This window comes from Platalea leucorodia (genome assembly GCF_965183815.1).
Source record: "Platalea leucorodia genome assembly, chromosome: Z".
Lineage (NCBI taxonomy): Eukaryota > Metazoa > Chordata > Aves > Pelecaniformes > Threskiornithidae > Platalea > Platalea leucorodia.
The window spans coordinates 4,895,380-4,919,321 of record NC_138858.1 but is presented as its reverse complement, the minus strand read 5'-3'; the positions used below and the strand labels follow the sequence as shown (position 1 = coordinate 4,919,321).

Here is a 23,942-nt window from a genome sequence, read left to right as displayed (position 1 = left end):
CTGGGCAGCTGAGGTCATCATCGGCGTCACGTCACAGCTTTGACGTCGCCCACGCAGAGCAGGTGTTACCGTGGCACCACAGCAGACCGTGCCGAAAGCGTGTTTCTGGGATTTTTCTGGGATTTTCCGATACGGCTCTTCAGCTGACGCAGCGGGACGACCCCGTGCACGCTCCCGAGCCCCTGGCCACGCATCCACTTGCCCTTTCTCTGCTTTCCAGCACCACCCCCAGCCCACAGAGGCACCCGGGGCTTGCGACCCCTCCTTCAAAACCAGCCCCCCGCCCCTTAACGAGGAAATTATCACCTCCCCAAGTCACAGCAGCCGCGGGGCAGAAATCAGAACTTTGGATTATTTATCTGTTACCAGAAACAAATGTCTCTCTGCAATGTTGGACTAAGACACCAAGCTCGGTGCTTTCTAATGACAGCAGCGCCTAAGTAAAACCCGACACCAAGTAACTGGGGAGCAGTCGCTGTGCAAGAGGAGAGCAGCGGGCTGCGGCAGCTGCCGCGCTGGACGGGACAAGCGACACAGAGCCGCCAGACCAAAAGGCGTTCGTTCCCCTGAGCTTTCCCAGACACGAGCTCCAACGCCGGCCTCTTCAGCCTGAGGCAATGGAGCAGATGCTCGCCTGAGGCAATGGAGCAGATGCTCCGGTGCGTGACCTGCCCCCAGCCATCAGCGACCGCAGTTTACGGACAGGCTGGAGTCAGCGACGGAGGACGACGGTGGCGTTGAACCTCCAGCAGTCAGCGCTGCACCCGCGGTTGTCCCGGCACCAGGACAGCCCACCTTCCGCAAGCCAGGCCTGCGGACAGGCGGGACAGCAACGCTAAGAAATCCTCTGTCACCGTACCAGACGGTTACAGAAAACCGTCAGGTCCGGCTAGCTACCCCCCGTGACGAGACAGCACCAGCCTTTCTCCGAGAGGCACGCAGGATAAGAGTTACAAGAGCGGCCCTCAGCCCTGTCGTGACGGCGACCGCAGCCTTGGCCACGGAGTCCAGCTGCGACCCCTGCTCGCTCTCGCCAGAGGAGCCTGATCCACCCGACCGCTAAGGCGGCCCCTGATTTTCCGGCGTTCCCCCAGCAAGCGTGTGTCCGAGGAGCCCAACTCCGTGGTTTTAAAGGCGTGCGTTGCCCCCGTAGCCAGCCCGAAAGGCGATAATTTGGGACAGAACATACAAGCCTTTTTACATGGAAACTTTTATTCTCACTGAGATCTGTACATTCAAGTCGCACATACTGTGAAGTCTTTGATGGAGCTGGAGCACAGGATCACGGCAGCCTGGTCTGTTTGAACAGGTAGGAGTTTATGCCTCGAAAGTAGCCAGGAAATTTGTGACTATTTCCTTCAACTTAGCTTCCGTCTGGTCAGAGATCTTTCCTTCGGTCCTGTTGGAAGAGTGTAGTTAAACTTCTGATGCAGAAATACAGACATGGTCAATCCCTGACTAAGGCAAAGAAAAACTTTACAATGAACCTTCCGATTTCTCACAAAATTAGCAGACGAATTAACACATTTCTGTTTGATGTATGAAGCTGTACCACTGAAACGAACGTAACATCCCTTCTCCTAAATAAGTTAGTCCCGTTTGAGAACTACGGTTTGTCACCAAATACTTTCAAACCAGCTGCCTGTAGGTCAACACGACTCCATCTTCCGAGGGGCGCGGCTCAGAGATGGAAGGCACAGGATTGGACTCATGACAAGACATGCTAGGACCAGCATTCAGGACAGGACCATGGAAATACTCAATCCCCCACACTCCGCACCCAGCGGCGGGGAAGGGAGCGAGCAGCGCTTCATCCACAGCACTTAAAGCTATCAAAAATATGGGGACTGACTAGATTAAGTCATTTCTATACCAGATTAGGAGGGTATTCAGGTAGGTTCACTTTAAGCATCAGCCGGATTTCTTAAATAAAGACCGGAGACAAGAAGCTGAGCTCTGGACAGTGCCGGGACCGCAGGAAGGCTGATTTAACCTCCAGTTCTGGTACAGGCAGCTTAAGGCCTGATGTTCTAGGATACACTAAATTAACAGCTCAGTGGCCGTTACCTGCACTCCAGCCATCAAGTCAATACCCTCAGGATGAAGTAAGATAAATCATCATACCTGATCGTGGAGAGGAGGGCCTGGTGCTGGCTCAGCACGTGAGCTAGGAAAGCACTCTCAAATTTAGTGATTTTGCTGGGCTCCAGCTTGTCCAAGTGACCTCTTACACCAGCATAGATGACTGCAACCTGCTCCTCAATAGCCATGGGAACTGCAGAAGAGAAAGCATTTACGCCGTTGGTAACTCTTACATCAGGACACATCAGTACTACGGATCCTTCTTTGAAGATCAACTGCACATACACAACATGGTTCAAATAAACCTACATTTACCATGCCCACTGAATGTCTTAATCATAGAATCACAGAATGATGTCCCTAAGCTCCACATCTATCCGTTCTTTAAATCCCTCCAGGGATGGGGACTCAACCCCTGCCCTGGGCAGCCTGGGCCAGGGCCTGACAGCCCTTTGGGGGAAGAAGTTTTTCCCCATACCCAACCCAACCCTGCCCTGGCGCAGCTTGAGGCCGTTCCCTCTCGTCCCATCGCTTGTTCCTGGGGAGCAGAGACCGACCCCCCCGGCTCCAGCCTCCTTTCAGGCCGTTGCAGAGAGCGATGAGGGCTCCCCTCAGCCTCCTCTTCTCCAGGCTGAGCCCCCCCAGCTCCCCCAGCCGCTCCTCCCCAGCCTTGTGCTCCAGCCCCTGCCCCAGCCTCGCTGCCCTGCTCTGGCCACGCTCCAGCCCCTCCATGGCCGCCTTGGGGTGCGGGGCCCAGCGCTGAGCACAGCATTCGAGGGGCGGCCTCACCAGTGCCCAGCGCAGGGGCACCATCCCCTCCCTGCTCCTGCTGGCCACACTATTCTTAACGCTGCCACAAAGACCGGCCTTGTTAGAGCAAGAGACTAATGGGAAACGCAGACTTGTTACGTCCAAGAGGCTCACCGTACTGTCCTTGTTTGAGCAGCTCTGTCAGACGCACGCCACGGTTCAGCAGCTGTTGTGTGGCAGCATCCAGATCAGATCCAAACTGAGCAAAGGCAGCTACTTCACGATACTGAGCCAATTCCAGCTTCATGGTACCGGCCACCTGCAACACAAGATACAGGCCCAGTTTGACCAGTTTTTAAGTGAGCCTAGAAGTTTGCAGGTTATCTTCAGCTGACAGTTGCCACAAGACAGCTTCGCCTTGCATACCAGCCAAGTGAATCTCAAGACTGACAGATCATTATATGCATTTCTAAAAATCCCACCGTCTGCTTGGCCTTTTAACATGAGCACGTCATTCCTCCCTAAAATGGGCACAGCTGATATTAAACTTCTCTAATTCCGTATCTGGATTAAAAGCAGCATGGGGTTAAGAGAGCATTCTCTGTTTCTAGTTAGATCAGTACCCACTTCAGCATACTGAAACTTAGTAGTCCTACATCTTTATGCAGATACTATTTTCCTTTCTCCCCCTTCTCTCAGCCGACAATTGAACTATCAAAGAGATCCCCAGTTTGTTCTTTTATAATTTCCTAACACTAAAGGAATCCAAAGCTTTATTCCCTCTCTACTCACAACTCTTCAGAGTGAAATGGGCTGGAAAACCTACACACTACTCATCTCTAGTGAGAGGAGGAGCAGCAGTTTCATGCTTACCTGCTTCATAGCCCTGGTCTGAGCAGCAGAACCTACACGGGACACGGACAGACCGACATTGATGGCAGGACGGATACCTTTGTAGAACAACTCAGTTTCCAAGAAGATCTGTAGGATAAAATTGTTTTATCATCTTGGTCAGAAACCTGGAAGCCTCCTCAGAGACCTGCCAGTGAGTTACGCAGAAGTACTGGCGTGTGAAGATGTCCTACCTGTCCATCAGTGATGGAGATGACATTGGTTGGAATGTAAGCAGACACATCACCAGCCTGCGTTTCAATGACGGGCAGGGCGGTCAGAGAGCCACCTCCAAAGGCATCATTCATTTTGGCTGCTCTCTCCAGCAGGCGGGAGTGCAGGTAGAACACATCACCTGGGTAGGCTTCACGGCCGGGTGGACGACGCAGCAGCAGAGACATCTGACGATAGGCAACAGCCTGTGTGGCACAAAGAAAGCTCTCAGACTTCAGTAGCTCATTTAAAATTTTGAACTTCTAGACCTGAGGTGATCTTACAGCTACAAACACCAATGCCAGACTATGAGGCCCATAAACAATGTTTCCTGACCTGTTTGGATAAGTCATCGTAGATGATTAACGCGTGTTTTCCGTTGTCTCTGAAGTATTCCCCCATGGAGCAGCCTGAATAGGGAGCCAGATACTGAAGGGGTGCTGCATCGGATGCTGTGGCAGACACCACAATAGTGTACTTCATGGCATCTGCAAAGCATTGGAGACACACACCACTGAGTGTATTACCTCATCACGCCTGTCATCAGCAAATAGAACATGCACGTGAAGAACTAGCTGCTGAAGCCAGCCCAGGCAGCATCACTACATTGTCACAGGAAAGAACACCGTACTAGATTAACACGTCCGTTAGCTCAGCTAACTCAAGAAGTTTCAAAAGCAAGTTCATGGCAGCTAATGTCTAACACTCACAGACTTACTTCCCATTTAAAATGACATTTAAACTTTCACTAAGATACGCTTTGGTTCTAGAAGTAACTCAGCCTTAAGGTCTGTGATTTCCTGGCTTCTGCACTGCAAGGAGGTACTACCTTTTGTTTCATAGCACCAAACAAATTATTGTCTAAAATGGGTTTATTTTCCCGCTAGATACAACTCTGCTTGACCCGCAGGCAAGACGTAAGGTGCGTGATCTCTTGCAGGCTCTGTAATGTATGCAGCCTTGGTCAATGAGATCACTGTTTCTGAAAAGATGCTATCATTTAATACCTTACGTTTGGGCTGTCAAGTCTATGTTTTAGCAGTAAAGTCTCTCCGCTAAACTTGCAACTGCCATTCACAGTGACTTGCGTACATATGAAACAAATGCAAAGTCCATAAATATCTGTAGGCCACAGCTTGTCATCAGGCCTGCCTGACTGCCAAGAGGAAGCTCTCTGACCTCTGCTAAGAAAAAGAAAAAAAAAAAAAAGCAACATGGAAGGTGACTTTTCCAGAAGCAATTCAGCAGTTTTGGGGCCTCATACTAATCTTCTAATGCAATGTAGCAAAAGACGAGTTTCTCTTCCCCCAGGTACCTAGAAAGATTTCTTGTCCAGAAAAGCAAGCAGTTCTCACATCTAACAAGAAAAGAATTCTGTCTGTACTCGCAGCTAGGAGAGTTCACAGTGGTATTCAGCATTATACCGAGAACAGGATGTCACTAGCTGTCAGGCCAACCATCTCCAAAAATCTGTACCTGCATCAGTGAGCCTCTTCACCAGCTGAGCAACAGTAGACCTCTTCTGGCCAATTGCAACATAGATGCAGTACAGCTTCTTTTTCTCATCTGTTCCATCATTAAATCGTTTCTGGTTGATTATTGTGTCAATCGCAATTGAAGTTTTCCTGTGTAACACAGAGATTGGCAAGTTAAGCTGCCTACGGTTCTCCCAACCTCTACACAGTTCTGTGCTCAGCTTTGTACAGCAGAGGACGCTGTACTCGTGTCTCTGTTTAAGGAAACGTTTTTAGCTTGGGCATTTAACTTACCCCGTCTGCCTGTCACCAATGATCAGCTCACGCTGGCCACGACCAATTGGCACCAAGCTGTCCACAGCCTTAATACCAGTCTGCATAGGTTCACGCACAGAGATTCTGGGAATGATTCCAGGGGCCTTTAAGCCAACTCTTCTACGCGTCTTAGATGTAATAGGACCCTTAAAAGAGAGGAGAAAGCCTCTTGCAGTCTGTGTCACATAGATACAAGCCGAGGTAGTAAACACCTTGTTACACTTACCTTCCCGTCAATTGGATTGCCCAGGGCATCTACAACGCGGCCCAGCAGCTCTTCCCCAACTGGAACATCCACGATGGCACCAGTCCTCTTCACAACATCCCCTTCCTTGATCAGTCTGTCATTACCAAACACGACAACACCAACGTTGTCGGGCTCCAAATTCAAGGACATACCCTAAGACAAAGATCACATTATCCTGAGAAAAACCATGCCAACATTTACAAAATTTTGACAGTTTAACGCCAATATGATTATTCCACAGTGTAGAACATCCAACATCATGTTATCTCCATCTTATTTGTAGTAACAGTCAATGTCCTGCTTTACTGTACAATCTGTGTATGTTCCTCCATACTGGAGAAACTGCCTAAGCCTTCGCCTTACTACATAATTATACTTGCAGCAGTCTAGCATTAAGTCATTTATCTCTCTCTCTAAAAAGAACAGAAAGGATAAGCAGCGTTCAAATACAACATTTCTCTCCTGCCTAGGAATTGGACAAGGGAAAAGCACTGGCTTCTTCTCTGCCTAAAGCGAGTTACGTCATTAAAAATACTGGAAGAGATGTTGCAGTACCCTCAGAACAGTCAGACAGCTTTTTAACTCTAGCCTACTCTTAGGACTATAAGAAGTCGGCAAACTGCACACTGTATCGGACTACAGAGGCTATTATTCAACAGTAAACAGACAAGCCAGCCTAAAACCACAGATTCGTTCTTAATACTTTCTAGATGAAGTCATATGAAGCTCAAATGTTGGCCAAGAATCCTATACTAATATTGAAAGCAAAATATCACAAATTCAAAGAATATTTTCTTTTTGTAGTATTATTTCAACTAGTTACGACACATTAAAATTGCAATGAAGTCTGCAAAAGGTCCATACGGGTAACTCCAAGCACAGTCTCAGGTTCTCCTAAAAGAAGTCTTTCTATTTCTAGGCTAAACAAACTGCTTTAGTGAAAGCTTACCTTCAGGCCAGAAGAGAATTCAACCATTTCTTCTGCCTGGACATTTCTTAGGCCGTACACACGGGCAATACCATCACCAATCGAGAGCACACGGCCCGTTTCCTCAAGTTCAGCAGAGGTATCAGCTCCCAAAATACGTTCCTCAAGAATAGAGGATACCTCAGCGGTGCCTAGAAAGAGACGTTTCAAACCAGATTTAGCACACTAAGGCACAGTATGAATGCAGCAAGCTTGTCTTGAATTCACAAGCCAAGGTACCCTTTTTCTCACGTACGCCACAACGCCTAGCAAGCAACACTCTTCCTGACATATGATGCGTAAGATAAATAACAGCTTCTGTATTCACAGCCAATAAAAGCAGCTTCAACTCATCAGGAGTCAGCTTCAATCAAGACGCTGATGGCTGTTTAGTTATCAATTTCCTTCGTTATGTCCTATGCTATTAGCAATCTCTCTCCCTAGAAAGCAATTAGATTAAATAGATTAGACTTAGGTCAGAAAAAACAGACATGCTAGCTCTGCTTGCAGAGCATGTATTTAAGACTGGAGGCATCAAAACACCCTATCAACTGATTTGTAATCCAAGATCCAAATATATTTAAAGGAACTCAGTACATTTAGGGAGCACGTTGTTTGATATAAGCTATAAAAACGTACTCTCCATCTTCCTCAAATTTGTTTGGCAGTATACCTCCAACAGCATTTTATTTCCACAGCTAGGAAACAGTAAGTAACACTCTGAAACTGTTACTTCCTAATAATACCTTTAATCATCCTAAACCACTTCAAAAATTGCACATGAACCACTACCAAATACAGCTATGCAATGCCACTGTATTCTCTAAACACCACGATGCTGGCAGCAAAGAAACTGTACTCAAGGACACAAGGTCAAACCCAGGCAGGCCTGGGAAAGTCATCCGTTCCTTCATGCTGCCACAACAAGACAGGAAACCGGAATTTCAGACATCTTTTCAAATAATTCTGCAGGAGTTGAAGACTAAATCAAATCCCTGTCAATCAAGTAAGCTGACATGTGGCCACGCCTTTGGCTTGGCCATGATTTGAATAGTTATTGAAGTCTCCTGGATGTGACTATGTAACAGAGAGTATACTGTCAAACACTGTCAGTACATAAATGTCTGCAAGTCTTTTGTCAACTGGCACACACGCTCCTCACACTCCATATTAAAACTCCTTTTTATCTGATAGAATATGTTCTTAAACTGCACTCTTATATGAAGGCCTTTCTCAGACTCACCAGTTTTCTGAAAGCATGTTTTGGAGGCATGGATGTTTCTTGTAGCAACAAATGCTGCACCCAGGGTGTTTCTGGAAATCTAAAATAAGTAATTGTTTCAGTAACAATGAGATTTTCTCAATCATTCAAAAAATGTTAAGAGATAACATACTGAAATTTTTGATCATGAGCTTATACATTTAATGTGTCTCAATTTTTAGTTGAGCTCCACAGCACTCCATTCACAAGCTGTAGTTATGGAACCAAGTCCAACACTGCTAAGGGAGGACAGATGGTAAAGGAGGTTGCTCTACATTACTCGCGGCATTTCTCTGCATTGCACTGATGTCACCACCACAGCACTGCAGCAGCTCCCAAAGCAACACCTCCTCTCGTCTGCCACAGAGAAATCACTGCACCCTTCATGGTTATGCACAAGGAAAAAATAAGATTGTGTCTTCTAATGGTTGACCTTTCTAAGAAAAATCTAACTGAAAAATTTCTGAAGCATGGGTAGAAAAATATATGATAGCAGAAACGGAAAAAAAACTGTGATAATAAATGCATTAAAAGATTATAATCCTACATCCCAAGCTAAGCTCCCTGTGCGGTCCCATGAAGCGTTAATGCTATTTCTCCGAAAGCCTGGGCAGGCCTCTCCTCCGTTCACCTTCACAAGGGACACGGGCCGGCAACGCGTCCTGACAGATCCTCGCACCCTCGCTCTCCCCACAAACACGGGGAAAAAAATGCCACCTGGCAAAGCCTCGCAGCTCAAATCCCAACACGGGGATCTAGCAGCTTTCGGGCATTCACCTGCAGCCCAGCAGTGCCGATCCGCACCGGCGAAGGGCACGCCGTCCCCTTGACCCTCCCCGCCCCTCAGGTGAGGGCACCCCCGCTCCTCAGCAGGGGATCGGGCCCCGCTGTCACCCAGTGCTGAGGCGAGCCCCACACACAGCCCCCTCCCGAGAGCGGGAGGCCGCGGCCCCTCAATGTCAACGCGGCCCCCAAGATGGCGGCGGCGCCCGTCCTCCCCCCCGGTCACTCGCCCGCTCGCTCCAACGAGAAGGCGCGCTCACCAGGCCGGCCTGCCGCGGCAGGGAGCGGGCGAGGGCGGCAGCCACACGGGCGGAGAGCATGGCGATGGCGGCGGCAGCGGCTCCTCCGAAGAAGACCGAAACAAACGTGAGGCGGCTGCCGGCCCCGCGCCCTCTCCACAAAATGGCGGCGGCGCGCTCCGCCCTTTTGGGTGGCCAGGCCACGCCCACGGCGCGGGGCGGGGCGCGGCCCGGAAGTGCTTCCCCGCCGCCCCCGTCCCCTCAGGCGTCGTGGCGCCCCCCCCCCTCCCGGCGCCCTGAGGGATGGGGGAATATACAGATGTATATAAAAATTTTTTTTTTTAAAAAAGGAAGGGGGCTTTTAGGAAAATGCCCCGTTGCGGCAGATGCCCTTGAAGTGGCCCTCTGTGGGCGGAAGGGGCGGGGAGCGGCGGCGGGGCTGGGCTGGGGTGGGGGGATGAGTTTGGCAGGGGCCAGTGTGAGGCGCAGGAGGCCGGGGTGTGAGGGCTGCGGGGCACTGGCATGGGGGCGGAGGGCGGTGGTGTGGGGCAAGGGGTGGCTGGGGCTGTCCCCCCTTTGCGGGGTGTTGGCGCTCCCGTCCGCCCTGCCTGCTGGCAGCTGCTGGTCGCAGCAGAAACAGCGTGGCAGGAAAGTGCTGTCATGTCATTGCGCTCTGGAAATGGGGGTGAAATGGAGACGATGTGCAGCACCGTGTTGGTTTCCTTACTGATACAACAGAGGAACTTAAATATTTTAGCCAGTCTTGCTGATAACATGTGAAGTGAGCTAAACATGAGCCAGCAGTGTGCCCAGGTGGCCAAGAGGGCCAATAGCATCCTGGCTTGTATCAGGAACGGTGTGGCCAGCAGGAGCAGGGAGGGGATGTTGCCCCTGCGCTGGGCACTGGTGAGGCCGCCCCTCGAATGCTGTGCTCAGCGCTGGGCCCCGCACCCCAAGGCGGCCATGGAGGGGCTGGAGCGTGGCCAGAGCAGGGCAGCGAGGCTGGGGCAGGGGCTGGAGCACAAGGCTGGGGAGGAGCGGCTGGGGGAGCTGGGGGGGCTCAGCCTGGAGAAGAGGAGGCTGAGGGGAGCCCTCATCGCTCTCTGCAACGGCCTGAAAGGAGGCTGGAGCCGGGGGGGTCGGTCTCTGCTCCCCAGGAACAAGCGATGGGACGAGAGGGAACGGCCTCAAGCTGCGCCAGGGCAGGTTCGGGTTGGGTATTGGGAAAAACTTCTTCACCGAGAGGGTGGTCAAGCATTGGACCAGGCTGCCCAGGGCAGGGACTGAGTCCCCATCCCTGGAGGTATTTAAAAGGCGGGGAGATGTGGTGCTTAGGGACGTGGTTTAGTGGTGGGCTTGGCAGTGCTGGGTTAATGGTTGGACTCAATGATCTTAAAGGTCTTTTCCAACCTTAGCGATGCTATGATTGTATGATTCTAGAGCAGATTCTTTCAAAACATTTAGAGCATTTATAATCCCCTTTGGTAAAGGCGTTCACTGCTGGTAGCGAATTGAACCGATTTTTTATTGTTTTCCCTGTGTTTCAAGAACGTAAAGCCCGCGCACCACAGGCCCCGCACTACAAGTCCCGTCAGGCCCCGCGGCGCGGCGGAAGCCGAGACGGCGGCGGGAAGCTCGAGGCGGTGGACGCCGCCATGGAGGAGAAGCTGGAGCGGGTAACGGTGGGGCCGGGGCGCGGCGCGGCGCGGCGCGGCTCGGCTCGGCTCGGCTCGGCTCTCACCGTGCGGGGTTTCCGCAGGCGGCCCCATCCTCCGGCTGCCCCTCGCCCGCCCCGGGGGCTCCCCCCCGCCGGCCCGGCCCAGGGCCTGGTGGGGGGCACCGGGCGGGGTCCCCCTCGGGCGGGCTGCGGGCGCCGGGCAGGGCAGCGGCGCGTTACGGGAGCCTTGGTCCCGCTCTCCCGAGGGCGCCTCTTCCAGCCCTTACAGGCGAGGGAGCCGAGGGGTTGCGCTGAAGGCTTTGCCGGGCGCTGGCAGGTGTTGCCCGGGCCTGCGGGCTTTGAGAGCAGGAACGGGCCCGTGGGGTTTTCTTGTCCCCGTGAGCGCGGGGGTGAGGCAGGGCGCGGTCGCTGGGTGGGTTTAGCAGCGGCAAAGTCTGTGTTCGCCCACTTCATCCTCTGCTGCCTGCTTGGTAACAGCCCGAGCTCACTGACCTTTCAGTATAACCTCACAGCTGGTTTAAAATGCGAGGTTATGAAGCTCTTGGGTGCCTGATTTTTTTGCATTTGAAACCGTTGTCCTTACAGAAAGTGGCAGAAAGATGCAATTCATCCTTTGGTCGTGAACTTGGCATTTTTGCAGTAGTAGAGTTTTCATCGACATACAGCTAGTGCTGTTTGCTCCTGAGGGCTTGATGGTTTTGTCCCCAGAATAATTGAGGGTGATGTTTGCTGTGTGCAGCGTATGCAGCTGTGTTGCTGGTATGATGGAAGCATAAAGAAGGACACACTAGAAAGAAATGTCCTTTTCAGTTGTAAGGCTGGGGCTTTTTCCATCATCAGGTTGCTTAAATAGCCTTAGACAAGAATTTACGTTTCCTCAGTGTTGAACTTCCATGTATTCAATTATTATTCGTCATAATCTAATCTTTCAGTGCTACCTGTTGATCTCTCTCCCATTTCTGACCTTCTTTTCAGTGGCAGAAATTGCATTCTGCAGGGCTTATGCCTGCATATTGTAGTAACTCTTTATCTCCTGTTACCCCTCAGAGACTGTTCCCAATGGTGATGGTTTGGACAGTTTTATCCCACACTGCTTTAATGCAGTTTTCACCAGCTGCCCAAATGCCCATTTAAGATCTCTTGGATCATTAGTGTGTCTGCAGCAAACAGGTCATGTGAATAAAAAGGTAAAATTTTATCACCTGGAGATAAGCAGGTGTCCAGTGAAATGAGGGAGATTAAAAGGGAAACGGGTTTCTAATCTACAGAGGGTGTTTGAAGAAGAGACAAAGGAAGTTGTCTCCCCTTTTTCCACCCATGCCTCGACTGAGGTAGCAGGAGGTATTCTTCAGGAACGCAGAGCTTGCAGCACTTTACATTTCTCACATCTGTCAGCTATTTTCTGTTGTTTCACTTGACAGTATACTCTTCCCCCCCCCCCCCCCCTTCTCTGGCAGGTTACTTTATGGCTAAAGAAAATACATGAGAATCAGCCTATTCCAGAGTACGAAGTGAATGAAAGGACAGTTGATATCTTGTATGAGGCTATGGAATGCAACGAAGCCAGAGACAGGGATGTTTCTTTTCTGATAGAGGACATGAAGCAGAAGACAACAGAATATGAAGCAGAAGGTGAGTCTGAAGCTCCACTTCTCAATTCCATCAAAGCTAGTTTTTCTTAGTGATCCTGAAGATTGTCTTTGTTGAAATCTTACAAACAAATAAATATATATATATATTTATAAAAAAAAATATGTAAAAAAAAATTGGAACGAACTAAGCTGTTGTTCTGGTACAGCTTTTGCTGCAATGCCTCTCATGCCTTCCTTTCAGCAAAATTTACAGTGACATAAGGTTGGTCAAGAGCAATTTTTTAAGCCGTCTTGAGCAGGCTGTAAATACGGACAAGCAGATTAATTGCGAAAACCTCCTAGCCTGCTGGGCTGAGTAGCGCAGCATTGAAATATTGGCTGGATAGACAGGGAAGCAACCCTCCAGCTGATTTAAGAGTCTGAGCTGGTGCTAATCCACTGTTAAGGAAAGCGCTTGAGGAATCTGAAACAACAGTGAGGTGATTAAGTTATGCTCGAGTTGTCTAGAGTGGGTGTTAGATAATGCAGGGTTTTTTGAGCAAGAGAGTGGTTCAGGGGACCATAATAGATTTTTAACACACTTGTTAACAAAGAAGAGTCCCATCTAGGCCTTAAAAGAAGAGTAATATAAAAAAATTACTATTTTGGGTTGTATTTGTTTTCCAGCTATGTATCTACAGCGCATTCTCGCAGACAGCCTGGGTCTTTCCCTATGCAGTCTGTCCAGTGAAGGCACCAGCTGCCTCAATGTCCTGGTAGACAGTGCAGTGGTACTCGAAACAAAGGACACTTCTCTTACCAGGTAATTCTTCCCACTGTGCATCAGGGGTGATGGTCTGTGCTGTTTCCCTCTCGTTTTTCAATTCAACAGTTTCACACTTGACTTGCGCACCAGGGACCTTACTTGTCCAGCTTCTTCTGCACCCCTTGGGCGGCTTTGGAGGACGCAGGAACTGAGCACAAAGCTCTGACTCAGGACCATCCCAGAAAAGGAAGTCTCTGAAGCCTGAGAAGTGTCTCAGCCACAGTTAAATCCCGCTTTTGCCCCTGCTTTTGCGGTTAATGGCTGCAGCACAACTCAGACTGTCGTGCCAGGCGGCACAAGCTAGAGCAGGTTTCATACTGCTTAGGCAAGGACTGGGGAACCGTAACCGGTCTTTCAGTCTCAGCTCCTCTTTCTTCCCTCTCTTACCTGGCCTCAGTTAACATAAGGAGATTTCCTTAGCTCAGCCACAGAGAAATAGCAACTGTTCGTCTGCTCTTCCTGGGCCCCTTTCCCTAGCCTGGCTTTGACCCGTAACACAGCAGGTTTGTGCTGAGCACTGGCAGTACGGAAGGGTCAAAATCTGCCTTGGAATCCCGTCTTTGTATGATGTTTGGGAGCTTGGGTCATACAGCTCTTCTGAGGTGGAGGGGCAAGCAGCTTTGAACCATTTGGGAAGAGGAAGAGACTGAGATACTGCTGGGCATGTCTCGGGGACGTGCATTTTCAGTGACTGAATACAGTTTCTCCGAAAGGCAATTTGGCAAGCCAGGAGTGGAGCATCTGATCGTGTCAAACCCAGTGGTTATATTCACTGGAGTGCCAGGTCTTGTTCACTTCTTCCTGCTGAGATTGCTGCTGGAGTGCCAGGTCTTGTTCACTTCTTCCTGCTGAGATTGCTGGGCCGCTTCCCCTTCCAGATGAAGTCTTTGTTAGTTAAGGAGAGCAAATACCCTTAGTGACTGATTTTACTTTCCTCCTTGTCCTGGTTTTGGCTGGGATAGAGTTAATTTTCTTCCTAGTAGCTGGCGTAGTGCTGTGTTTTGGATTTAGTACAAGAATAATGTTGATAACGCACAGATGTTTTGGTTGTTGCTGAGCAGTGCTTACACTGGTCAAGGACTTTTCAGCTTCCCATGTTCTGCCAGGTGCACAAGAAGCTGGGAGGGAGCACAGCCAGGACAGCTGACCCGGACTGGCCAAGGGGCTATTCCGTACCATATGGTGTCATGCTCAGTATATAAGCTGGGGGGAGTTAGATGGGGGGCAGTGATTGCTGCTCGGGGATGAGCTGGGCATCGTTTGGCAGGTGGTGAGTGGTTGCATCACTTGTTTTTCCTGGGTTTTGTTCCTCTCTTGTCTTCCTTTTCACTACGTCATCATCATCATCATTAATTATTATTAATTATTATTTATTGATTATTAATTATTATTAATTATATTCCAGTTATTAAACTGTTCTTATCTCAACCCACAAAGTTTTCCTACTTTTGCCCTTCTGATTCTCTCCCCCATCCCACCGGGGGGGAGTGAGCGAGTGGCTGTGTGGTGCTTGGTTGCTGGCTGGGGTTAAACCACGACTCTCTAAAGTAGCTGGCAGTTATCTGATGTGTCATAATATAAGAACAAAAAAGAAGTCATTTGTGGAAAGTGTGGAGAAAATAATAATAATAATTCTGAGTTTCAGGAGAGCTGACTCCCAAGCATTCCCACTGAATCTCTCTTTTCACCAGCTTCTTCTGTGCCATCAATGAGATGACCACGGAGCTGTATGCAACAGAATCAGAAAACAGAGAACTGGAAGCGGAACTGACCAACATGAAGAAAAAACTAACTGCAGCGCTGGTGCTGGAAAACCAGTTAGAGCAGTGAGTAATGGATGAGAAAAGGGAAAGATGTAAGCAATACTGCTGATCCCTGCAATGTGCAACATTGGCTGTGATAACTAACAAGGGTAGCTGAATTTTCAGGGTTTTGGCACATCACTAATTCACAATATTTGGAAGTATCTATCAAAAGCCATGTGCTATGGACACATTCAGTAATCAAAAGAGATTTGGGGTACCATCAAACCCATTATTTTAAACCAAAAATGGTCTACAAGCAGTTTTCAGATATGGGCTGGCATCTTGCAACAGTTGCCTTCATCTGAAGTTGAAGGCAAACCTCATTTTCTTACCACATTTAGCGTGGGCTCTGTAGTCAGAGCAAAGGAGCCAGGCGAAACAAAAACCATTCCCAGATAAGAATTTCCTTTAACCAGTGTGTGGGAGACTTAAAAAAAAAAAAATAAAATAAAAAATAAAAAATTAGTACCAAGTCCATTCCCTAGAGGATGTAATCTGAAGTGCTTTGCCAAGCATAGCAGGATCAACCCTGCCTTGAGTGGGGATTGGCCCGGATGATCTCCACAGCCCCCTTCCAGTCTAATTATTTTCTGGTTTTTGTCATTTAAAGTAGTAATTGCAGCACTGCTTGTAGCAAAGATGCCAGACCTGTGTGCTTTGTGCAGATTTGCCACGGCCCCTCTCTGTGACCTGAAGTTAAGCTTGCGTAACAGGTCTCTAACTGAATTAGGGAATTATGCAGAAGACTATTACTCTTTGCTTTTATGCAGATGACTTTTCCCTTGGCCTTTTTTTTCCCTGGCCTTTGGGACTCTGGATGTAACAGCTGTGGATGTTTCCACTGGGAAATCTCACAGGGAAATGCCAGTTTTTCTGCATTCTCTCCCTGTTTGTGTTGATTGTATTACAGGGTTTAGCTTGAGCATAGATAATTAAGCAGTATTTGTATACTGGCATCTTTTTTAATGTAAAAGTTTGTTTCTTTTGATATTTTTTTAAGGGATCTTAAAAAAACAGAGAGCTTTCTGGAAGCAGAAAACATCAAAGCTGACAACCGATCCCAGACCTTGCAGTTCCTGAAAAAGAAATGTGAGGATTTAAAAATCAGGATCAAGGATGCTGAGGTAGGTGGAAGGAATTTTCTAACAAGACGTTGTGACAGGATGGCACAGTCATGGTTTGTCGGGCCCAAAGTTGTAGTTAAAGACATCCCTGGAGCTTCCTAAACTCCAGGATTTAGGAATCTTGGGCTAACAGGATAACGTGTTACTGCACATCAGTTGTTCCTGCTATGTTCATGGTCTCTCTCCCGGACACCCTATGGTAAAAATGCAAGGACTCTTATTTCACCAAGAACTGTATTAGTTCGGACTACCTTGTGCTTATTGTGAGGTACTGTCACTTAATAAGAGTATATAGACAGCTACCAGTAGAGCAGCTGATACACTGAGGTAAATTGTGTGTCAAAATTATGAATATTGCCATTTTTTTAGATTAATGAATGATTAAACACAGAAGGCAGAAGTTGTACTGTCTTCTCCTTCACCTTTCCTGCATGATGAAGGACATGTGAATGCTTTATTTAACACTTGGATGCTGTCTGATACCTTGACAAATGTGAGAGGGAGAACGTATTAAGAGTTGATGACATTTTACTGAGAAACCTCTTCTCAGTCTTGCCATGTGCTTTTCTCCCAGTAGCTTTCTGGAAAGAATTGTTATTCTTGATACAAATTTTAGTAGCAACTGATTTCATATACCAGCTATCGCTGTGGTTCAAACAGCACATGTTTCTGTTGTTGACAAACTGCGTTCTTGCTTGCCTGTTTAGACCAAAACCCAAGGAAATGGTTTAAATCTTTCTCCTCCCTGTTATATTTTGTGGTCAGATATGAACGACCTCTTTCCTGTTTGCAGGAGCAGCTTGCTGCCACGGGGTTGGACCGATCGCTGACACATGAGGCGCTCGTCAGCCTGTCCAACGTAGGTCTTTCGGTACAAGATGGATGTTTCTACAGTGCCACAGACCAGGCTTGTTTGTTGGGTGGTTTCAGGAAATGTAGTTTGCTATTTGGTTACCTGAACAAGTATTAACGGTAAAAAGAAGCACAAATAAAAATCCCGTAGAGGGATACCTCTGAACTGGGGTATGTTGGATGGTTTTGCCTCTCCTAGAAACTGAGAGGCATTTGGGTGCTGAAGGGGTACCTTTTCTTCAGGGTTAGATGCAGGCTTATTTTGGACTTGGGAGGAAGCTTTCCTTCTGGGCTGATTGAGGGGCACAATTGGAATCTTTATTTTTGTTGCCTTTTGTTTTTCCCTCTTCTCTTTCTGCCTCTGTCTGTAATTGGGAATATAGCCTACTAGAGGATTTCCACGAAACAAATTCCCTGCCACTGAAAGAAAATAGGCAGCCCGTGATCTGCCTCCTTTCTTTGTGATCCGTGTTGTAAACAGAGTGGATATTCTGTGGACTCCAGTCTGTTACATGGCTGCCTGTGTATTGCAGTTACTTGGCAGAGTGACCCAGGTGATTCTTTCTAGTTTTTGTGAAATAAACCTGCTTTCGAACACTTCAGAGCGAGGGGAGGAGGTCAAGTGAAACCCAAATTCTGAACCACTGTGTGCTTTTTTTTTCTTATGTCTTTGTAACATTTTTCAGCTCTATTGTAAGCCCAGCAGGACAATTTGTTAAAGGAAAAAACACATTTCTTGAGTTACTAGCTATAGATTCTCCAGCTTTGTGCTGATGCATTTATACATGTGTAACATGTATTTGTGGTGTTCTGTCTGTACTCACCACGTTTTAATGTTATTTGCTATTGCTCTAATGAGTAACTTAAGTCTCTCTCCCCATTTTTTTTGTTAGCTTTTACTGCATGTTAGTTAAGTTGAACAATGAAAATAGGTTTCCTGATTTTTATGTTGTCGTTCTCATGAACCAGCACTGGGTGGCAATGTTTACATTGCACAGTGTTTCAGAAAAGCACTAACCAAAAATCATTTCTGTTGGAATTTTACGTACAAAAAGCCTTAGGCTGTTTTTCTAGACTTGTCATCTTCTAGAACCTGAGCATAAGGGCAGGTCTGACTCCCTGACATTTTGTATCTGCTTTGCCAAGAGCTCAGTGAATCGGGCAGCACAAATGGCTTTATCTTCGGAGCGCATTTTTTTTTTACTTTAAGTTGATTATTTGAAAAGAGTTGAGGGCTGTGGAAGCTGCTGAGTTTTCAGCCCCAAAGAGACACTATTTCCCCTTTTTAACAGAGTAAGCAAAGCAGTGCAAGTGTAAGGGGAGCGTTTTTGCTGCTGCACGTGCAAAACTGTTTTCACACAGAAGCCATAGGCATGAGAACGTATCCGCTTCCTTGGGGCTCAGTTCTCTCTCTGGCCTACAGTGAGGTTGACAGTGAAAGTCGTCTGGTAGATTCTCATTTGAAATCCCCTCTCCTTTCAGGGAGGTGAGATCAGGTGGTTATACCGTAAGAAAAGACATCTGAAGGTGTCTTCAGAACGAAGAAAAATTAATTGATACCTCTGTGTAAAATTTGAACGGGGTTTGTCTGACCGGTAACAGAATGAATTGCAAATCTTTAGTTTTCCATGGGCTTTAAGAAGGATCGTGAAAGCTCTCACCAAAATCTGTGAATTCTGAAATGCTGTAGATAATTGTGGATCTATTTCACTCATTTACATCACTTCTACAAGTAAGACTAAAGAATATAATGTGCTTTGCTGTCTTCACAGGAACTGGCTGGACTGCAGGAAGAAATTGTTCCTTTGAAGAAGAAACTCAGTGCCTACCTAGATTTAACTCCTGTAATTATTTTTTCCATTGTTCTATTGTATTTGCCATCAGATTAATTTTAATGGTGTTCAGAATGTAAAGGATATTGTTGTGATGGTTTCAGTGGACAGGTACATGTCCTACAGGTCTATTAATGGTGTAAACAGAAGGCTATCTATTTATTAATCAAAGGCAAGAAATTAAGTATGCTTACCAGGCAAACTTCATTCTAACAAAATGTGCGAATTTGCTGGGTGAGCTCAGTATCAAGGTGAATTAGCTAGAAATTAGACACAGAAATGTGGAAGAAAAGATAATTCCTTAGTATAACAAATTTTTTGACGTTTACCAGCTCTACATGTCATCAGGCTGTTGATATGGTGGACACAGCACATTGTGCAGAGGTTGGAGCTCTGAGCCAGATTTTCACAATTTGGAAGAAATAGCCAAATGTAGTTGTTGTCCCCTAAACAAGTACTCTAGCTTGTGCGAGTACTGGCTGCTCCATCATTTTCTTTTATTTCCCTTGAGGGTGCAGGGTACTCACCTGCACTCAGAAGACGCAGGTTTCTCATTTAGGTGACTAAATTGCAGTTTTGAAAGCCTCTGTGTATCTTTTCTTCATTTTATATTTTGGCTATTGTCACTATTGGTCCCTGTGCTAGGAGTTACTATCAGACTGCCAGGTGAAGCATCTGTTATAAAAAGGATTTTACTCTTTTCAAATTAGAATGCTTGTTACAAAAGACTGTTTCAGTTAAGGGTAATTTTGTGAACTACTTTATACTGGCTTAAAGAAGTCATCGGTAAACCGGGCTTTAGCCCGTGAAACAGAAGCCCTTGGCTTTGTGTGACGTCTGTACGTCACCACCTGTGATATTTGGGACCACTAAACCCAAGTATTTCCAGTCTCTTCTGGAAGATTGCCATTGCTTTTACAGATAAGTATTAAGGACTTTTCTCTTTGCCATTCAGGGGAGAAGTAGCAAAAACTGGAGCGAATAGTCGAATGGATTTTGGTTTTATTAAATACAATTGTGACTGTCTAGTTTACAGTTCTGTATTTGAGTTACCTGATACAGCCCCCGTTACCTCCTCACGTGAGCATCCCACAGCCTTCAGTAGAGCTAACCTCAGACGTTTGCGTGTAAGAGGTCAAAAAGATTTATTCCATCCCATTTATTTATAAATGGGGCATAGAGGTCCAGAGAAACAGAGAGACTTGTCCCAAATCACAGAGAAACTCTGCGATGAATCGCGTCTCTTGTATTACGAACTCGGGACCTGTCTGCTGGGCCGCGCTGCTCTCTGCACCTCCTTAGCCCCCCCGCCGAGTTCCTGCCTCTCACACATCTCCCTCGTACAAGTACTGCTGTCTCCCTCCTGGAAGAAAAGGATGAAGGGAGAGTGTGGGACTGCTTCTCTTTTAAACCCATCTTAGCCCAAGAGGCAGCTGCCTCCTTTCCTCAGGCGAAACAGGACATTCAAATCGGATTAGGTTCTCCCGTTCCCCCCTCGCTCCCGTCTTGCTGTCAGTAGAGACAGGGAGAGCCCTGATGCCTCGCTTCTGCTGCAGGCAGGAGGAGGAAGGAAAGTTTATCCTTGCAAGCTTATTGTGCTTTGGAAAATTCATGCACGGATATGTTTAAAATCCAGTTTCTCCATTGGTAGGTTTGGAAAATTGCTAAAAATGGCGGTTTTTTAGACTTTAGGCCATACCAGACTTCTGAAAAATACGTGATTGCCCAAATCAAAGGCTTTTCACGTCAGTACGTTTTGCATGTGAAGGGTGTACGCAAAACTGATTTCATTATCCACGAATTCCCCTGCGGCACATCACTAGACTCTTGCAATGATGCGGGGACTCTGTGTTTCCAGCTGAAATACTGATTTTTTTTTTTTTTTAAATGCCATTTTCTCTCATTAGAGTTATCCCCTTGCAAAAGTGAAGATTGAAGAAGTAAAACGAGAACTGGTAAGAGTTTTTTATCTTACAGAGGTTTAAATGAGTGCTGTCGTTCCAAAACAAGCTATATATATTAATTGGTTGTGGATTTATCTACCTCAGATTGTAGTCTTAATGATCTCTAGAGGGAAATTTTGCTCTGGTAAGGCAGAAGCCGTGCATATTGGTAGGAGGAACTGGTGGGGGAACGGTATCAGTGGGGATTAGGTATCTAGATCCCTCTGGATTTTGTCTGCTTCACCTGTCAAAATGTTTATTCACTCAGCTGTGTTGCAGCTGATCGGTCTCACAACCTTCCTTGCTGCTCCTGAACTCTCAGAGGGCCCTAGGGACCATATTTTATTTAACAGCTGCCTTGTAGATTGCAACGGGGACCTTCCCCTATAAAACATAATGCCCATTTCATCCATGCTTGTGTAATCTGCAGGTATGGTTGTTGGGCAACACTCATATAACGCTGTTTGGGAAGTTCATACGTGGCTTTCCTGAGTAAGCTGGGCCACATTTGGGCATAAAACCTGTCTTTATTTCTTCGGGCTACTATCTGCTTGCTCATAGATGAAGCACAAGGTATTCAGTGATAAGCCTTAAAGCTGTGATCAAAAATCACAGCGATTTGCGAGTATTTTGTACGTTTTCAGATGGGACTGCTCAGGTCGGTAAGCCACTTGGTTTTGGTTCAGAAACACAAGCTCACTTTACCAGCCTGAGGCTTTTATCAGGTCAGAATACTCACCTCTGGAGTGTACCTGTTCAGCTTGAAGATGTTTAATATCACATTGGGGCACAGTATAAAGGCAACTGAGCTTGTTTAGCTCTTCGTTTGGAGACTTCTCTAGCTGCCTACAGAGACCGTTTGCAGTAGTGAGACTTCCCAGTTCAATACGTGAGTTAATTAGTGCTAATAATATCCCAAGGTTTGATCATTGTAGATATGTTTGTCTAACAAGAAGGTAAGAAAACTGTTTCATGGTCACTGATTCCTCTCGTTTTTCTCTCCCGCTAGGATGCCTTGGAGGCAGAGCTCTCAAAGGAGATCAGCATGCTGACTCTTGAGATGCCACAGCCCAGAAATCTCAAGTTTCGCTGAAGGGGCCTGCGTGGAAGATTTCCCTTCTACTGTCTTATTTATTTGCACTAGTAAAACATTTTGGAATTCTTACTGTACTTCTGCAGCTTTCCGCCTTAATCTTCTTGCTGTTGGATGGCACGCTTGTGACCTTCCAGCAAGCACGCTCACGTTTAGGGGTTCACGTAGCCTTGCATTTGTAAACATCACCTATTTTTCATAAAATAAACCCCAGACTTACTGTTTTCGTTATCGGTTCTTTTTCCGTATGTGTTACACACCTGTAACTGGCGTCCAGATGGCACCTTCACCGGCAGATCTCCCTGTCAGGATCTGGTTGACCATTACCACTTCGAACGGAACTGATCAGGGAGTCTGGTTTTCTCCTTTTTCCCTGTCCAGGGTCTGCGTTGTGCTGTTTCCTGGAGTCGTCCCTTTGGTGGTGCAAGTGATGACAGACTTTTTACATCTGCTAGATCATTGGCTTTTGCTCCCGTTTTGTTTTCTCTTGTCATTTCAGGGTTGGGGAGACATAATTTTTTTCCAACTCACAGCATGTCTGATGTTTACCAAGTTTGTGAAGATGAGTTCTAGGCTCATGCCTGGAGTGCTTCTTAGTTTGAGCATTTTCTTTAAACAGAAGTGACCAGTTAAATTTCTCCTTAATGTCTTCAGCAGGGATTTGATATGTTAATGAAAGTGAACGGTACGAAATTGTGACCTAGGGCTCAGAAGTGTGGCTCCCACTGCCTTCTAAAGCCCTGCAGCATCTGAGACAGCCCACAGGGGATTTTCTTGTGTGTGTGATGGCTGTCGACCTTCAGGGGAAGAGGCTGAGCTCTGGCTTGTTTCACAGGGGTCACAGTATTGGCTTCACAGATCAGCACATGGTACTGCTCACCTGTAAGAGATGTAGCAGCATCAACCTGCAAGGTTTGCCCACGTTCAAGGCTTTGAGAGAGAGCAGTCTACTGTTGACTACTTGTTGTTTCTCCTGACGTTATAAATAGAGCTAGGCAAATGGAAGTAGATAAATAGCTTTATGGATAGTGAAGGGATAGCTTTAAAAACAAAAAAGGGCTTTATAGTAAGACCTTTCTAGGTCGAAAACCACATGAATATTTTTTGCAGAACCGCTGTGGGATGCTATCATTTCGAAGCTAGTTCGTGCTTTCCAATTCTACCTCAAATATCATCTTCCAAAAGGCGCCCAGAGCCCTCCTCTTATTTCCATGCCACCACCACACCAGCCTTAAACACCCCAGCTTTGAAAAGTTGTTTTGTACTAAAGCCAAAAATCTGAAAATCTCCTGTGGATGGGGAAAAACTGAAATCTAGAAATAGTGGCAGCGCCTGAGGACATCAAGCGTGCACTGGGGCCCGTTCGTACTTGGCACCGTCCAGACAAATAGCAGCGGTGCTCTCAGTGACAATTTGTAGCTACAATTTGTTTGCAATTAGAGTTGCGAAAGATTATGGTAATGATTTAGCGTGGTGCACCTGTCCCCAGGAGCTGTTACTTCACTGCAGAAATTTGATTTCAGTGATCTGCAGGAAGAGAGATTCTATTGCTTCATGTCCTCCCTTGAAGCAACAGGGCCATGAGATTTGTATTTGATTATGCCTGGGGTGTTGCTCTGATTTCTGAAGCTGCAAACTCAGAATGACGCTGGTGTGGGTAAAGTGCCACAGCCTCGTCACCTGGTGGCCTTCTTCCCCTCGTTTGTCTCACTGCAACTGGGAAGAATTGAAGGATGCTCAGAGAGCCGCTGCTCGTGGGAATCTTCGTCCCCGTCTTCCGTACGCCAGAGGGAGTTGCTGTTTAGTTTCAGGTTTTTAAATCGAGACGTTAGGTGAGGGTCAGTTGCCTTAGTTTCACGGCTATGAAACTCCAGTTCCTTCTGGGCTAGAAACCAAGATGGCAGGAGCGAGTGGACAAGCCATCTTTTGTACCCGTGGGCTAAACTGCCTAAGGGGAAATTACCTCAAAGGTAACTGATGTGAAATCTAGGGCAG

The 23,942-nt window shown here is 47.1% G+C and overlaps 2 protein-coding genes across 3 annotated transcripts; one reads left to right on the top strand and one right to left on the bottom strand.

Annotated features, from left to right (window-relative positions):
• Nucleotides 1-1,194: 1,194 nt before the first annotated feature.
• On the bottom strand, nucleotides 1,195-9,407 carry ATP5F1A (ATP synthase F1 subunit alpha). Its single transcript, XM_082335960.1, has 12 exons — nucleotides 9,245-9,407; nucleotides 8,184-8,262; nucleotides 6,923-7,092; nucleotides 5,953-6,126; nucleotides 5,706-5,872; nucleotides 5,413-5,561; nucleotides 4,273-4,424; nucleotides 3,918-4,142; nucleotides 3,706-3,813; nucleotides 3,007-3,151; nucleotides 2,125-2,275; nucleotides 1,195-1,399 (listed from the first exon to the last, which is right to left on the bottom strand). The coding sequence occupies exons 1-12, from the start codon at nucleotides 9,302-9,304 to the stop codon at nucleotides 1,318-1,320; spliced, it is 1,662 nt and encodes a 553-aa protein (XP_082192086.1). The 5' UTR covers nucleotides 9,305-9,407; the 3' UTR covers nucleotides 1,195-1,317.
• Nucleotides 9,408-10,828: 1,421 nt separating this feature from the next.
• HAUS1 (HAUS augmin like complex subunit 1) lies at nucleotides 10,829-22,106 on the top strand. 2 transcript variants are annotated; one of them, XM_082335363.1, is made up of 9 exons: nucleotides 10,829-10,899; nucleotides 12,359-12,533; nucleotides 13,160-13,295; nucleotides 14,990-15,124; nucleotides 16,104-16,227; nucleotides 17,021-17,086; nucleotides 18,852-18,923; nucleotides 20,819-20,866; nucleotides 21,864-22,106. In XM_082335363.1, exons 1-9 carry the CDS (start codon nucleotides 10,879-10,881, stop codon nucleotides 21,945-21,947), a joined length of 861 nt encoding a protein of 286 aa, XP_082191489.1. In that variant the 5' UTR covers nucleotides 10,829-10,878; the 3' UTR covers nucleotides 21,948-22,106. The 2 variants fall into 2 exon arrangements, with proteins under 2 accessions (XP_082191489.1, XP_082191490.1); XM_082335364.1 differs by lacking the exons at nucleotides 18,852-18,923; nucleotides 20,819-20,866; nucleotides 21,864-22,106 and adding an exon at nucleotides 17,463-17,553.
• Nucleotides 22,107-23,942: the final 1,836 nt, after the last annotated feature.

Coding starts and splice junctions, on each gene's coding strand:
- ATP5F1A (XM_082335960.1), bottom strand. CDS start 9,304: ATGCTCTCCGCCCGTGTGGCTGCCGCCCTCGCCCGCTCCCTGCCGCGG. Junction 5,873..5,952: donor GCAATCCAATTGACGGGAAG/GTAAGTGTAACA, acceptor CTCTCTTTTAAG/GGTCCTATTACATCTAAGAC. Junction 4,143..4,272: donor ACGATGACTTATCCAAACAG/GTCAGGAAACAT, acceptor TGTGCCACACAG/GCTGTTGCCTATCGTCAGAT.
- HAUS1 (XM_082335363.1), top strand. CDS start 10,879: ATGGAGGAGAAGCTGGAGCGG. Junction 12,534..13,159: donor AACAGAATATGAAGCAGAAG/GTGAGTCTGAAG, acceptor TTTGTTTTCCAG/CTATGTATCTACAGCGCATT. Junction 17,087..18,851: donor CGCTCGTCAGCCTGTCCAAC/GTAGGTCTTTCG, acceptor CTGTCTTCACAG/GAACTGGCTGGACTGCAGGA.